A 13,728-nucleotide genomic window follows, 5' to 3' on the forward strand; every position below is an offset into this window, starting at 1 on the left:
TGTTCTATTCAATTTAGTTCTGTTTCCTTCATGTATTATTTTGATATTATTTTGGTTTTTTAAAGTTAAAATTAGTTTGTTCCTTCAAATAAACATAAAATATTAATTACAACTTTACAATAATATTTTGATTACATAAAACCCATCTTTCTTAATAATCAATTGGACACATATGCCAAAGAAGTAAATTCCCCAGGCACAAGTCTGGATGCATATACGTAGTTATAGCAGCATAATTACTGATTTCTCCATATAGTAGCATGCTTAAAATTCTATTTACGAATTTATTTGAAAATTTTTCATCAAGAATGTATTGTAAACTCTTATGGGACACTTTGTTGGTTCACAGGACTAGAACTAACCTTTTCATTTTCCATTTTTATATGCCCTGTAGGAGCACTTTGCCTCAATTATTCTGCTGTGGCAAAGTTCCTATTATTGTCTGATAAACCTTTAGATGACATCTAATTTGCTTCACAAATGTAATGCTGATTAACTATCATATCTGTTTAAAGTAGAAATGTTAGCACGTAGCTGCTTCAGTAGAAACAATTTGGGAATCCTGATAACATTAAGAAGAATTAGTCTTGAGGAAACGAGGGCAATATCAGGATAACAGATCATATTGTTAGATAAGTGAGTTCTAGAAAATAGAAAGTTTTAGAATCTAACCATTTCAAAATATATATTCTAAATATTCCACAGTTTCTAAAACTCTGTAGAAATATATTTTTGTCGATTTTTAATGTTTAAACATTTTATATGAAAATCAGACAGATTTTTCAACTGAAAATTGAATATGGAAACGTAAATATGGAAAACATGGTTAAAATATGTTTCTTTTTTTCAAAAATGTAACACGTATATGTCTAGATTCCTAATGTTAAGAAAAAAATACGTTTAAATTACAATTTTTTTAGATGAAAGGTCAAAAATATGCATTACTCCCAAAAAGAGATTTTTATTTTGAGAAAACATGCTACGTCAACACCATGCTAACATAGCCAGTGAAAACAGAGGGAAAATTACGAAGATTATTTCATCAATATAATACCAAATAACTACAGTAAATCATATGGTAGTACCAGTGTTAGCATATATCTCAGCAGAAGCTCTAACCAGGACATTGATATATTCTGGAAAGTATGCACAGCTGGTAAAGAACCCCAAAGCATCTCCACTCCCCCAAAAATAAGTTATGACAAAGAGTGGGCAGCTCTCTTGCACTGGGATCAGCAGTTATTTAAAATTTTGCTCCCAATCTCCAGGTTTCTCAGTATTTCCTTCTAACTCATTCTGACCAGGTGTCAGTGCAGTCAGTCTTGGACTGCTCTCTTCTGCCTCATGTAGACCTAGTCTTAACACATACATTTGGAGCTTTACTGTGGCCTGCCAACCCCGCTTATGTCATGGCTGGAACACCAATTCTGATTGTTGCCCATATTAAGCAATTTGTCAGTCTCTCTCACTCTGATCCTGACATGTGCAGTAGAGCATAAATTTCTGGCAGCATCTAGTCTGGCTCCTGTTCTTGGACCCATCGTCCTGAACTCTAATGTCATTTACTGTGGCCTGTGACTCAGTACTGACGATTAACCAGATGCAGTTGAACTCTATAAGACCTAGGTAGGATTAGATTAAATCTCTTTTCCAACATTTGCTCCTTATTTCCAACATTTTACAATATATCAAAGCAGTCTACAGTCAAAATTTAAATACATAGTTTACCTGTTGCTGCAATGTGTTTTCTTGCTTCAAGGAAGCAAAGCCTCATGACAGCATTATTGTACTTGGTGTCAGTCTCAAAGGAGCAAGCTCCCAGAGTAGCCTGATCTGCCAAGGGGTGGCTTAAGCAGCTCCTCCCACAACCAAGAAGCTTTTGAGGCACTGTATCTGTCATGAAGACAAAGCCAGGTGTGTTAATGAAGAGAAATATCTGCTCCTCAAATAAATGCTTATGAAAAATAACAGGCCCACCTTCATCATGGTCTCAGAATAGGTCTCCAGTCAACATCATGGAGCCTTCTGATATTCACTACCTCAACCCCAACCCAAAGTGTTGTTTGATTCCCTTTTTATTTGCATATTCCATACATGCTTACTGTGTTTTACCCTTGATATGAATTAATAGGGACTTCACTCTGTAGTCACTGTTAACATCTTAGAGGTCTTGATATGTTCAAGACAAATATGATTCTATTATCTTGGCATTTTCAGCTTATTAATCATCAACAGTAATCTTACAAATAATTTAATAAACCTGAGCTATAATAACTACTTAAATATATTTAAATGATCATTTTTTAGCAATATTATTTGTTGCTGAGTTACCTTGGAGAGGACATTCCTAATGATATTTTGATTGTCTCGTGACATCATCTCCAGGCCACGCTAATAAAAACTGGGGATATTCATCTTAGAATCTATTAATAATCTGCACATGGTTATGAAAAGTCTATACAGAAGGATCTTTGAATTTTTAAAGCAAGACATCTATAGCAAAGCTTATCATGTCTTTTAGAAATTCTATATTATCTGTTTTTCTTTCTTATCTATCTCTGTTTTTAATCATAGCCACAGTCTGTAAGAGCAAGAGGCACTCTCTTGAGGAGCAATGTAGAGGAAGAGGCAGAATTCATCCTTTCCATGGACAGTTCAGTGAACTCTAATGGTTAGCTCCTTGTACATAAAGCAGGTCAGAGTTTTGTGCCTGCAGACAAGTAAGTACTAAATCTCTTTAGTTTCCTTACTGTTATCAAATCAGTCCTTCAACTTTTCACATACACACAAAAAATGCTGTTATCTAATGACCAGTCTTTTCCTAAGGTCCAATTTAGCCTCTGAGTTTATCCATTTGAGACAACAGAACCTTGCTGGGCCATGAGGAATGCCATATTCATTACCCAAATAAATTAGTCTAAGGAAAAAATCTTTATTATGTAGGGAAACTAAAATAAAATATGAAAGGCAATTGTCAAGACATTTTGCTTAAGTATAAAATATTCATGTGCTTGGCTAAACTCTCATAAAATACAATATACTCCCATCTAACACTCCTCACAGGTTTCTAAAACAAGAAATAGAAATAATTTAAGATTTTTAGGTAGCATAATATTAAATACAAGCTCTAGACTGAGCCTGAAGATCCCATTAAGTGAACATGAGTTCTCATTTTCTTACCAAGGAGTACCCAAGGTTCACACAAAGGCAGTTTGGTGAGGTTTATGTGCAAAAACTAAACTAAATAGAAATGAGATGCCTGCTCTCTGCTGTCAGTAATTCAGAAACACTGATATAGCACAAAGAGAAGAAACGGTATGCCATGAAGAATTTGCTAAACCAAGTAAATCTCAAGGTTCTTTGTAGTCATTTTGACAAGACAGTGATATCACTAACCTCTTGCGCTTATAACCAATTATCTATAATTTAGAAGCAAGCTACATCAGGTACATGCATAAACAATCAAGTCTACTGTGGTTTGACAGAGCTACATTATTTTAGTTTCAAACTTGCACTCACCTGATTTTGCTTTTAGCAGCCTCTGGTAATCAGGGTGAAGGACATAGTGAGCATTTTCTGTGTTATTGTTCCACAAAACAATTTCTCCATCATAACTCCCTAAATGAGCCAGGAGGGAGAATATGAATTGCCAGAAAGTTAGAGAATATAAGCAACAGCAATGGGAAGAAGTCATTATAATGATATCTTACATGGTATCTGGCACATAATTGGTACCCTATATATTTTTGGTGACATGAATGAATACTAATAACTTGTGTTTTTATTAAACTTTAGAATGTATAATCCTTACAACATACCTATGTATCAAGTATGATAGAAACTACCATTATATCATTTTATTTTATAGTAATAAGGCATTCGGAATAAGGGCTTTGCAATTAAATAACTTGAGTTTGAGTCCTGGTTCTGCCACCTACTAGCTGTGTCACCTTGGGCATATTCAACTCTACATGATGCCACAATTTCCTCATCTAAAAACCTGGGTTAAAAATTGTATTTATCTCAGAGGATTGCTGTGGAGAATGAAAAGTACTTAGAATAGTGCCTAGTATATTGTAAGTATTAAAAAAGTTAATAATAATTACTATACTTTTTTATTATTGAGTGAAGACAAGTAAATCAAGTTTTTCTAGGTTTCTGTTTCCTGTATCTTTTCACGTGTGTGTGTGTTGTGTGTATTTGTCTTTTTTTCATTCCCTCTCTCTTATATTCTTTATTGACTATTGCTTTCTCCAACCCTAAAGTTTTCCCTACAGAAAGTCCTTCCCTTTTGCTCTTCACCAAGAACATAGAAAAGCCCAAATAGTGAGATTAAATCTGACCAAGCCTGTCTCGGAGGAAAAGCAATGCATGCCAGACCACTTCTCTCAGCAGCTAAATGAGGACAGCTCCCTACTGAGCAGAATGTCAATGTCAAGTGGAGAGCAGAGGAGAAAAGCTGAGTTTGAGTGAGATGTACAGATGGTGCCTTTCTTGGGATTTGGAGAGTAATACATACTAAACTCTGTATTGTCCTGGCGAGACCAACCAGTGTAATGCACAACTTGGCCAAGGGTAATGTATTTCTACGTATTAGTTGCCCATGGGAGTACTCATCTGTTCCTATGATTTTGAAATGCTTTACTTACAAAGTGTTTGACCAAATATTTATCCATAGGACTGACTGATGGAATAAGAGTGAATGAAGACATCATCTTCTCACCAATTACAATGGTATTTTATGACACTTTCAGAGTAACAACTACGTAGCCTTATAGGTTACTTCTCTCCATCATAGTTCAGCACATAATATTCCCTCAGAGTAGACTTCCAACAGCTATAAAGCAAATTAAATGGCAGTACTGGCCCTTACGGAAGGTGATCAGGGAAGTCTTAAAAACAGCGGAACTTTTAAGTGTAAAGCAGTAAACCTCAAGTTGTTAACACTGCATAGATATCCTGGCTCTTTTCCTGTTAAGTTTTCATTCCTCTTAATTGATGACATTTTTAGTTCTATAAAAAAATGTAGGCTGTCAAAATATGGACTTGTTAATTTCATGGTACAATCTGTCTTTATAAATTGTTTTCTTTGGCCGGAAATGATACAACAATTTCTGATCCTCTTTAATATGCCACATCAAAGTTTGCCCATGGATCCTTTTAAGAGCTTGGATTTGTAGACATTTTGTGAAGCCAGTCTTTAACTAAAATTACTTAAAACTGAATTGTGCCAAAGGGTTAATGAGTTCCCATTATGAAACATCTGAGTACTACAGATATGTGATTTGTATCCAACAGCCCTGATGCTGTTCCTGGAAAAAGACAATAAAATAAAAGCTAACCTTTACTGATGAGCTTACTGTGTGCTGAGCACTGTGTTAAACGTTTACACAGATTATCTTACTCAACCTTTGTGATGTAGTAAGATATAGATATACTATTGTTAGCCAGACAAAATTATGATTCAGAAATTAAATAACTTGCTCAATATTGTACAGTGGCAAGTGGTGAAACCAGGATTTGAGGCCAGGTAGCCAGGCTCAGGAGCTGATGGCTTGCCCTAGAAATAAGGACCAAGGAATTATCCTAGAAATAAGTGCAAAGACTGCTTCTTCAAAAAAGTTATTCATTTTGCAGTTGAGAGAAGGCTTTTTTTAAGTGAGTGAGATAAAAGAAACCAAACTTTCACCATTGATTGTCAAGTGAAGGTTCACTTAACCTGTAACAAGAGTGTGTGGAGGTAAAAATGCAGCACACAAGATATCATCTCGGTGCTGTATTCCTCCTTTCCATTCTCCAGGCTGGATGAAAAATTGATTGAAGTTCTGAGGTCGAAACACAGTAATAGCCCTAGTAAAAAGGATACAGAATTTAGCTGTGGATCTAAAAATGATATAGATATTGAGTAGTCATCACCATCCACTTGTGTGGTGTGACTTGAGAGGTCTAAAAGACTACGCTACCCCGAATTTTATTCTCACATGTCATCCATACTACTAAATTTCCCTCACTGAACTTCCTTTTGAATTCTTTCATTGAATTCTCTGATAAACTCTGAATATTTAGTATTAGAAGGTTAATTATTCTTTCAAGATCATTAACACCAAGTATACATGCATTTATCAGATTAATTATCTCTCAGCAAAACTCCAAATCAAAGTTTCCCCATATTAGTACCATAGAACCACTAAGTTTTGTGACAGTGACAATAAAAAAAAAAAAAAGAGGATGTGTCCATGAACTTATAATATTTGGTAGTTTGAACAAAATTGATAAGGTTTCATTTCATCAAAGATCAAAGTGTCCAGAACATTCCCTGTGGTATATCCCAGACTAATTAACCACAGAGTCCTTTCTCATACAGCATCTTGAAGAACTATCATTTGTGGAACACACTTAGGAATTGCCACTCCAAAGGAATGGTACACAGGACAGATACATTTTCAACAGAAATAATCATTTTAAGAAGGTCAGTATCTTAGAGCACTGTTGGTGAGTTTGAAAACAGGCTAGGATGGACAAAGAATGAAGTGCCCAGTGCCTGGTGGGGAAGAGAGGAGCTCAAAAATTAAATTGTGGGGGCATTTATACCACCCTGCTTCCACTTTTTTTGAGCTCTGACTACCAGCTTACGCTAAACCTCTCCCTCCTTCTAAAATCACAATCGCTCAAATGAGCATGGGAAGGCTTGGTGTCCCTTCACCTCCCTGAAATCTTGCTTCTATTCCCGCCACTTTAGAGCTCTCCCGATTGTCCTATCAGTGTAACTCCTTACTCTCTGATGAACGTGGCTTTCTCCTCCTGGAAAGTCTTATGTTTCTAGTATGTCCTGCTTCTTTTCCTGTCTCCCTGATCTTTCATTTGCTATTCTCTAATTTCCATCCCCTTCTTTCTCTCTCTACTTTTAATACGGACATTCCTTATTATCATTCTTCCAATCCATTTCTCTGCCCAAAAGGGCTTGTTCAGGGATTTTTTAGACCAACATGACTTCAATCTCTATTCTACACAAATGGTTCTTAAATTTATCTTCATTTATAACCTTTTTCCAGTGTTGGGTAGTTCTCCCTTGCCAGTTGACAGTAGCATATAATGCTCTCATCAGCAACATAGCAAAAATCCATAATTTCCATCTTCCCTCCACACCAGTCCTCCCTAAATTCTCTATTTTCATTAATAGACCAGAATTCCAGTCTCCTATATGTCTTTCTCTTCCTCAGTCAAATAAAATATGCAGATTCTAACTCTGAGATATGCTACATTTTCATTCTTTTTACTTTAAACTGCCAATGACAGTTTCCTAGTTCAATGTTCACTATTTCATGAACAACTGAACAACTTAACAGCCTCTAACCAATTTTACTGCCTCTTGTCTCCCCACCTCCAGTACATTCTTTATTCTGCTACTAGATTAATCATTCCATTTTGGAAGCTCTTATATGTATTTATTCTACAAGCAATTCTTGTTTTCTCTGTGGAAGTTTCTATTCATGGTACTGCAGGGGATAGAGTCATGAACATAAAGTGACAAAAATGTAGTGAAATGTTATAAGTGCCAAAGAAGTACAGATCAACTGCCATGGAATTCCAGGTATAGAAATCACAGAAGGCTGAGTTGAGGGGTCACAATGGAGCTGGACCATAAATAAATGAGTGGTATTTGGAAGAGGAAGGCAATCTAGGCAGAATGAAGAAATAGCATGATCAAAGATAAGGCTAGTACCCTGTTGAAAAACATTTGCTAGTTTTCTATTTCCTATATGAAAAAAATTAAAATGTATGAGCCTGTTATTCAAGACCTAATAATAATTGAGTCTAATCAACTTATTTTAGAATTATTTCTCTCTATTCTTCTATTCTTGCTTTTCAAAGTAAAATGTGAATGTCAAACTAAATATTTGTCAGTTACTGGGAGCCTCAGGGTAAATACAGTGCACCTTTCTGAGTTAACTTTATTTGAAGATTTTTGGGAAAAATATTTTTATATTAAAATAAGGACAATGCATTGATGAGATAGAATGCAAAATTCACCTGGATTTTAAAAATAAAATACAAGAGGTCAAGTAAATTTCTTACTTGCAGGAGCTGTTTTGAACTATTACGGTATCACCTAACAGTTCCAGGGGCTAAGTTCCCAAAGCGCATCTTCTTGTTCAACCTAAACAATATTCTTACAGCTCTCGAAGCACCCTTCTTGTTCTCCAAACACACTTCACATTTCTAGTTGCTTTGTTTCACTCATGAAGTGCTCTTTGATCTCTCTGTGGATTTCCTTCCAAACACAAACTCACTTCTACCTGTTCCCTAAGGCCTACCTTATTCTGGTAGACTTCCCTAATAACTAGAGTTGAAAGAATTGTTTTCCTCTTCTGATCTCTTACATGATTCACATTATACTTACAACATTTAATAAATATTTGATAGTCTCCACTCCTCTGCTAGATTGTAAGCTCTCAGAAACCAGGGATTTTGTCTTATTCTGTAAACCCCATAGTAGCAAGCATAACAACCTATACATATTGAGTGTTCAATAAATATAAATCAGATGAATGAATGAAATATTCTGTGCTCAAATGTTGCCTCCTCGAGTAAGCCTTCCTTTGAGTCTCGCATCCCCCACCTATGTCATTTTTCTTTATTACACTATTATTATGCGATACTGTGGTCTAAGTTTGTCTCTTCCTTTTCTGTCTTTTCTATCATAAATAAGCTTTAAAAGAATATGGACTTCGACCCTTTCTGCATCAGCAGTGCCTAAAATGAATGTAATAGGCTTTTAATAAATATTTGCTGAATCAATGTATGAATAATTCTGTTTTTAAATTGATAATTATTAAAATAACATTAATATGAGTCTTAGCAAGATAATATAAATAAGATCTTTTGCAGTTCTGAAGTTGTAATTAATCTCATAATGGCTTTATATGTATATATTTTTAATTTTCTCTTCACCAATTGGTAAATTTGGTTGAAGTGATTATCCCCTGGGAATGGAGACTATGAGGTGGGAGTGACAGGAACAAGGTCAATCCTATATCTCTTCTATTATCTCTTAGCCAAAATTCAATGTCAAATGTCTTTTTGCAGTGATACCCATATCAACTAGATGTATTTAGGAAGTACCACCCAAAGGCACAAAAATGCTTTTGGTGTAAAAAGTAGCCCTTCTGATAGTTGACCTTGTGTGTCAAAATGTCAAGAAACTAATTAGCTGCCACCTTTCCCTCAAAACCTAACCTGAAAGTTTCATTTGAAATGACAGTTATCCTCAAAATACCTTCAGAATCCACACTGTATTTCTAACTTTGTCCATTTCAAAGATAGCTTTTTTAAGTTTGTACTTTTGCCAAGAGTAAAATTAAAGTACAGAATGAACCAATTTTAAGGCCATTTGAGGAGTCTGAGAGATGTGTTCTTTCTGACTTTGAAGGACTTTACAATTTCCATTCCACAAATATCATTTAAAATCCTGAGAGTATTGCCACTGAGTCATCCTGTCATCTTGTGAAGATGATCATACCTCTAATTAGGAATTTAGATATAATGACCGATTCTGTGAGAACAAAATGAGTTTACCTAAGTGTAAAACAATTTTAAAAAGAAAAAAATGTTTTAAAAAATAACCTCTTTTAGGATGAATGAGCTAGAAAAACAGCTTTTACTAAAACTTATCATGCAGAAATTGTCATGGAAAGGACAAAAGACACAATCAACTATTTTCTCCCTTCGAGGTTAATTGTTCGTGTGTTGTTAAGATCAATTATCATAAGAACCTATCTATTGCCCTTTAGGCTTAAAGGGTGTGGCTCAAAGGCAGAGAACTATTTCAATATAAATTAGTTCATGTTTATTCTTTTTCCTTAAATTTGTGGAGTCAAATTTTAGACACTGAAACTATTGTAAAATTAGGTTTGAGGATTATTTGTAAATTTCAAACATATCTAGCCCCCTCCTGACCTCCAACATGGTTATTTAGAATAAGTCACAACTTTGGAAGTTTTCATTCTGATTCTTATCCTAATAATAGAAACCAGTTGAGTCATATAGGATTATAGTTCTTTACTAAGACAATTATTAAGGATTTAATATCTTGCGATAGATAAGTTTTATTGTTGAGAAACTTCAAATCCCCAATCTCATTTCATTTAAAAATACTTTCAGAAATCAAATTACATCAACATCTATTTATTGAGCGCCCAATTTTTACAGAGCTCTGAAGGATACTGATAGCAATAAAATTTTCAGAATTATTTGAAATTATATAAAATATTTTCTTTTTTTAGTACTGGTATAAGCCTAGATATTTTACAGAGATAAAACATTCATGAACAACAATTTCTCCTTTAACAGAAAAAAAGAAATAAAGTTGGGAGAACTAAAAGTCCGAGTCTGTTTTTGTAGAGAGTTGTTATGTATAGATTCATAGAATTTTAGGGTAGGATAAAATGTTAAACTATTATGATTATTTATTTGATTTTATCAGAATATACATATTACATGACTATTTAAATAAATGCAAAGATAATTGATTTACTATTCACTTAATTTTGTCAAAATAAATATAGTTAGGTATTTAACCAGGTAGTTTTTCATTGACCCTATGTCAATTCACAATTTCATCTCTAAGTACGGTTTGCTTAAAATGATAAGAAACACATTTCTAGAAGTTCTGAATTTGAGGCTCCTATTTCCCTGACAGAAATATTCTCTAGATATGAATGACCATATTTCTAAATAACCAAGATGGGTAATTGCACAGTGGCATTTACCATATTCTGCCTTGTAGGTATTGACTCCCCAAGTAGAATGTGTTACCACTGAGAGTGCTTTCCATCTAACTGCACTTTAAAAATGCTTGTGAGAAGGGAAGGGGAAAAATAATGTTAAGCTAAAACTTTGAGGTACTGTTAATAATACATATTTTTGTATGTGCTTCTCCAAATTCACAGAACCCATTCATCAACTTTGATTGATATGCCCAACCTCCTCAATCAAATTATTCATTTAAAAGAATATAGTTTCTTCCATAATTTAATGACTTCATCTGCAACTCAGAAAAAATGCAAAGAACATGGACTTTGGTGTAGAATTCTAACTCAGCTGCCTATTACTTCTGTAACCTTGGCCAGACTACCCAACCTCTTCAAGCCTCATCTCCTCCCTTGTAAAAGAGGATTGGTAATATTCAGCTTTCTGATTTATTGTGAAAAGAGAATAGATTTGAATATCCATTTACTCTGCATGTGACCATGGGTAATTAGCTCTCTAATCCTCAGATTCCCTGCCTATTCAATAAATATTAATTAAATCATTCAACAAATACCACTGAGCATCTAATGAGCACCAGATACTATATATATATGCAATATATGCTATATATATTATCACTGAGCATCTAATGAGCTCTAGACACTGTGCACATTAGATGCTCAATGACATTTGTTGAATGACTTAATTTATATTTATCAAATATATATATGGTATATAAATCAAATATATATCTATGCATGTGTGTGTGTGTGTGTGTGTGTGTGTGTGTGTGTGTGTGTGTGTATTCCTATGTTAGATAAAATGTAGGAAACTAGAGAGCACCAAGACAGAAAGGGGGCATATTTCCATCCTGGTAGTAAAGAGAGATATCCTGGTGAAGAAGATGTATGAGAGAGACTTAAAATAGGAATAAACAGCCACATCAAAAAATGTTTGTAGAGAGATTTCTAGATAAGGAGAGAGAATAAAGGCATGGGGAAGAGATTTCTAGATAAGGGGAGAGAATAAAGGCATGAGAACATCCTGATAGCAGTTTGCTACTTGAGTTTATAATGTACATGAGAAAAAGTGAGAATAAAACTAAGAATAGGTCCAGGCTGGAGGGAACTTCAATTTACTGTGTAGACACTAAAAGGTGTCGAACAAGGAAGTGGCATCGATAGAATGCATTGTAGAAAGAAACTGTAGCTAAAATGTGCACATCTATTTAAGAGGTAAAGGGGGGTGGCATTACTGAGGAAAGGACAAATTAGAAGGCTGTAGAAATGATGCTCTGAATTACATAGTTGTAGTAGTAGTGGGAACAGCTTTGAGAAATATTTAGAGTATAGAATAGATAAGGCTTAGTAACTACTTGGTTGTAAAGTTGAGTGAGAAGGCAAAACCAAAGTGGATGTCTCTGGCTATTAACTGAATCCAAGAGGAGAAGTAGGTTTTGGAGAGGGGAATAAATAATACATTCAGTTTAGAATATGTTGAATTTCAAATTGCTGTCAGACACATCCAGCAAGCAAGCAGATAAGTGAGTTTAGAGAGATAAGAGCTAAAGATAGACACTTGAGATATCTATGAAATATTACATACCTCCTAAAATGAAGTTAAGAATTAAATTAGATGATGTCTGTAAAGTGCCACGTGTACAAAGCTCTATGAATAAAATAAAATTTCTATTTCATCCTGGGCAAAATTATCAAACCAATGTCTTTATTTAGATAAAGCCTAAAGTTAAAGCTTCAGCTTGACAGTTTCCTGTGGGTTTTAAAGAAAGCTTAATAAACTGGCTGTCAATCTCTAGTTATTACTTCTCTAATCACTTAACTATTAAAGAGTTGGCTTAATTCACCATCCTTCTCCAGCTATCACCAAACAGTTGACCTGTCTTCTTGCCTTTTGTGTTAAATGCCTCCTGGTAAAAAGGTCCCCACAACAATCCTCCAGAATCCATCCTAACATAAGGCCTCTGACCTAAGAAATATAATTTTTAAATCTAACAATATACAGTAAAATTTTATAATTGGGAATGTCTTCATTAACTTTCAATTCCAACTAAGGGATCCAAGTCCTCACAACTTGTGGAAGATGGAAAAGATGGAAAAGAAGGGAACATTGGTAACTTTTTCTTCTCTCATTTCAGTCTTCCCAAAGCTTCTTCCTCAGATTATAGAAACTTACCACCCACCAATATATATCAAAGCGTCGAGTATTCCTTTAAACCACTGTTAGATGACTCTAATCTTTTAAAAATTTTCCACTGTAAGCAAAAAGACTCTTAAATTTAATGATAATTTATACCTATGGATAACTAAAAAATATAATTAAGGTAATAGTATCTCCAAAGTTTTGACTCACAATGATTAATGTTTTCATTTTTTCGTTATGTTCAAAATTTAAATTGGCTCAGTTGTATACTGCACATCTACCCTGCCATGATATTACAGAATTAAACTTATTCATTGCCATAGCCTAATTACTGAAATCATTAGGCCATAGTCTGTTGGAGAGGTTATGAGCAGTTAATGGATCATGATTGCTCCCAGGGATGTGCAGAAGCCTTGTCTTTCAAAGATGAGGATGATTGAATTAGTTCTTAATATCAAGTAGAATAATCTGGACTACATTTTCTTTCTTTATAGTCAAACTTCCTCTGAAAACTAAGCTGCATGTGGCACAATGTTTTCTAGTATGCATATGCACATTTGCATTAGAAAAAAAAAGCCTTCCATATGATTGATAAAAATTCCCAAGTATATACTGCTAGTTTTCTAGGTATAAAATCTGATTCAATCCTAGCTTCAAACGTTAAGATCATAATTCTGTAGTGAATAATGTTGAGCAAATTACCTATTAGAGTAATATTTTGTGAACTGTTGAATTTATGGACAATATATTTTCAAAACATCATACTTTAATTTTCCTAGTGCTTATACAATGTCATAGAAAAGGCCCTGTTTATGATCC

General features: G+C 34.4%; 1 protein-coding gene across 1 annotated transcript in view; it reads right to left on the minus strand.

Moving 5' to 3' along the window:
• The window catches only part of WDR49 (WD repeat domain 49), a 119,643-nt gene that overhangs the window by 28,085 nt on the left and 77,830 nt on the right, over nt 1-13,728 (minus strand). Inside the window, exons 10-12 of the mRNA XM_011380821.2 lie at nt 5,720-5,850; nt 3,520-3,618; nt 1,729-1,893 (exon numbers count right to left, since the gene is read on the minus strand). Coding sequence (XP_011379123.1) covers nt 1,729-1,893; nt 3,520-3,618; nt 5,720-5,850 — 395 coding nt within the window. The remainder of the gene's footprint in view (nt 1-1,728; nt 1,894-3,519; nt 3,619-5,719; nt 5,851-13,728) is intronic.

This window comes from Pteropus vampyrus, unplaced genomic scaffold (assembly GCF_000151845.1).
Source record: "Pteropus vampyrus isolate Shadow unplaced genomic scaffold, Pvam_2.0 Scaffold12, whole genome shotgun sequence".
NCBI classification, from domain to species: Eukaryota; Metazoa; Chordata; class Mammalia; order Chiroptera; family Pteropodidae; genus Pteropus; species Pteropus vampyrus.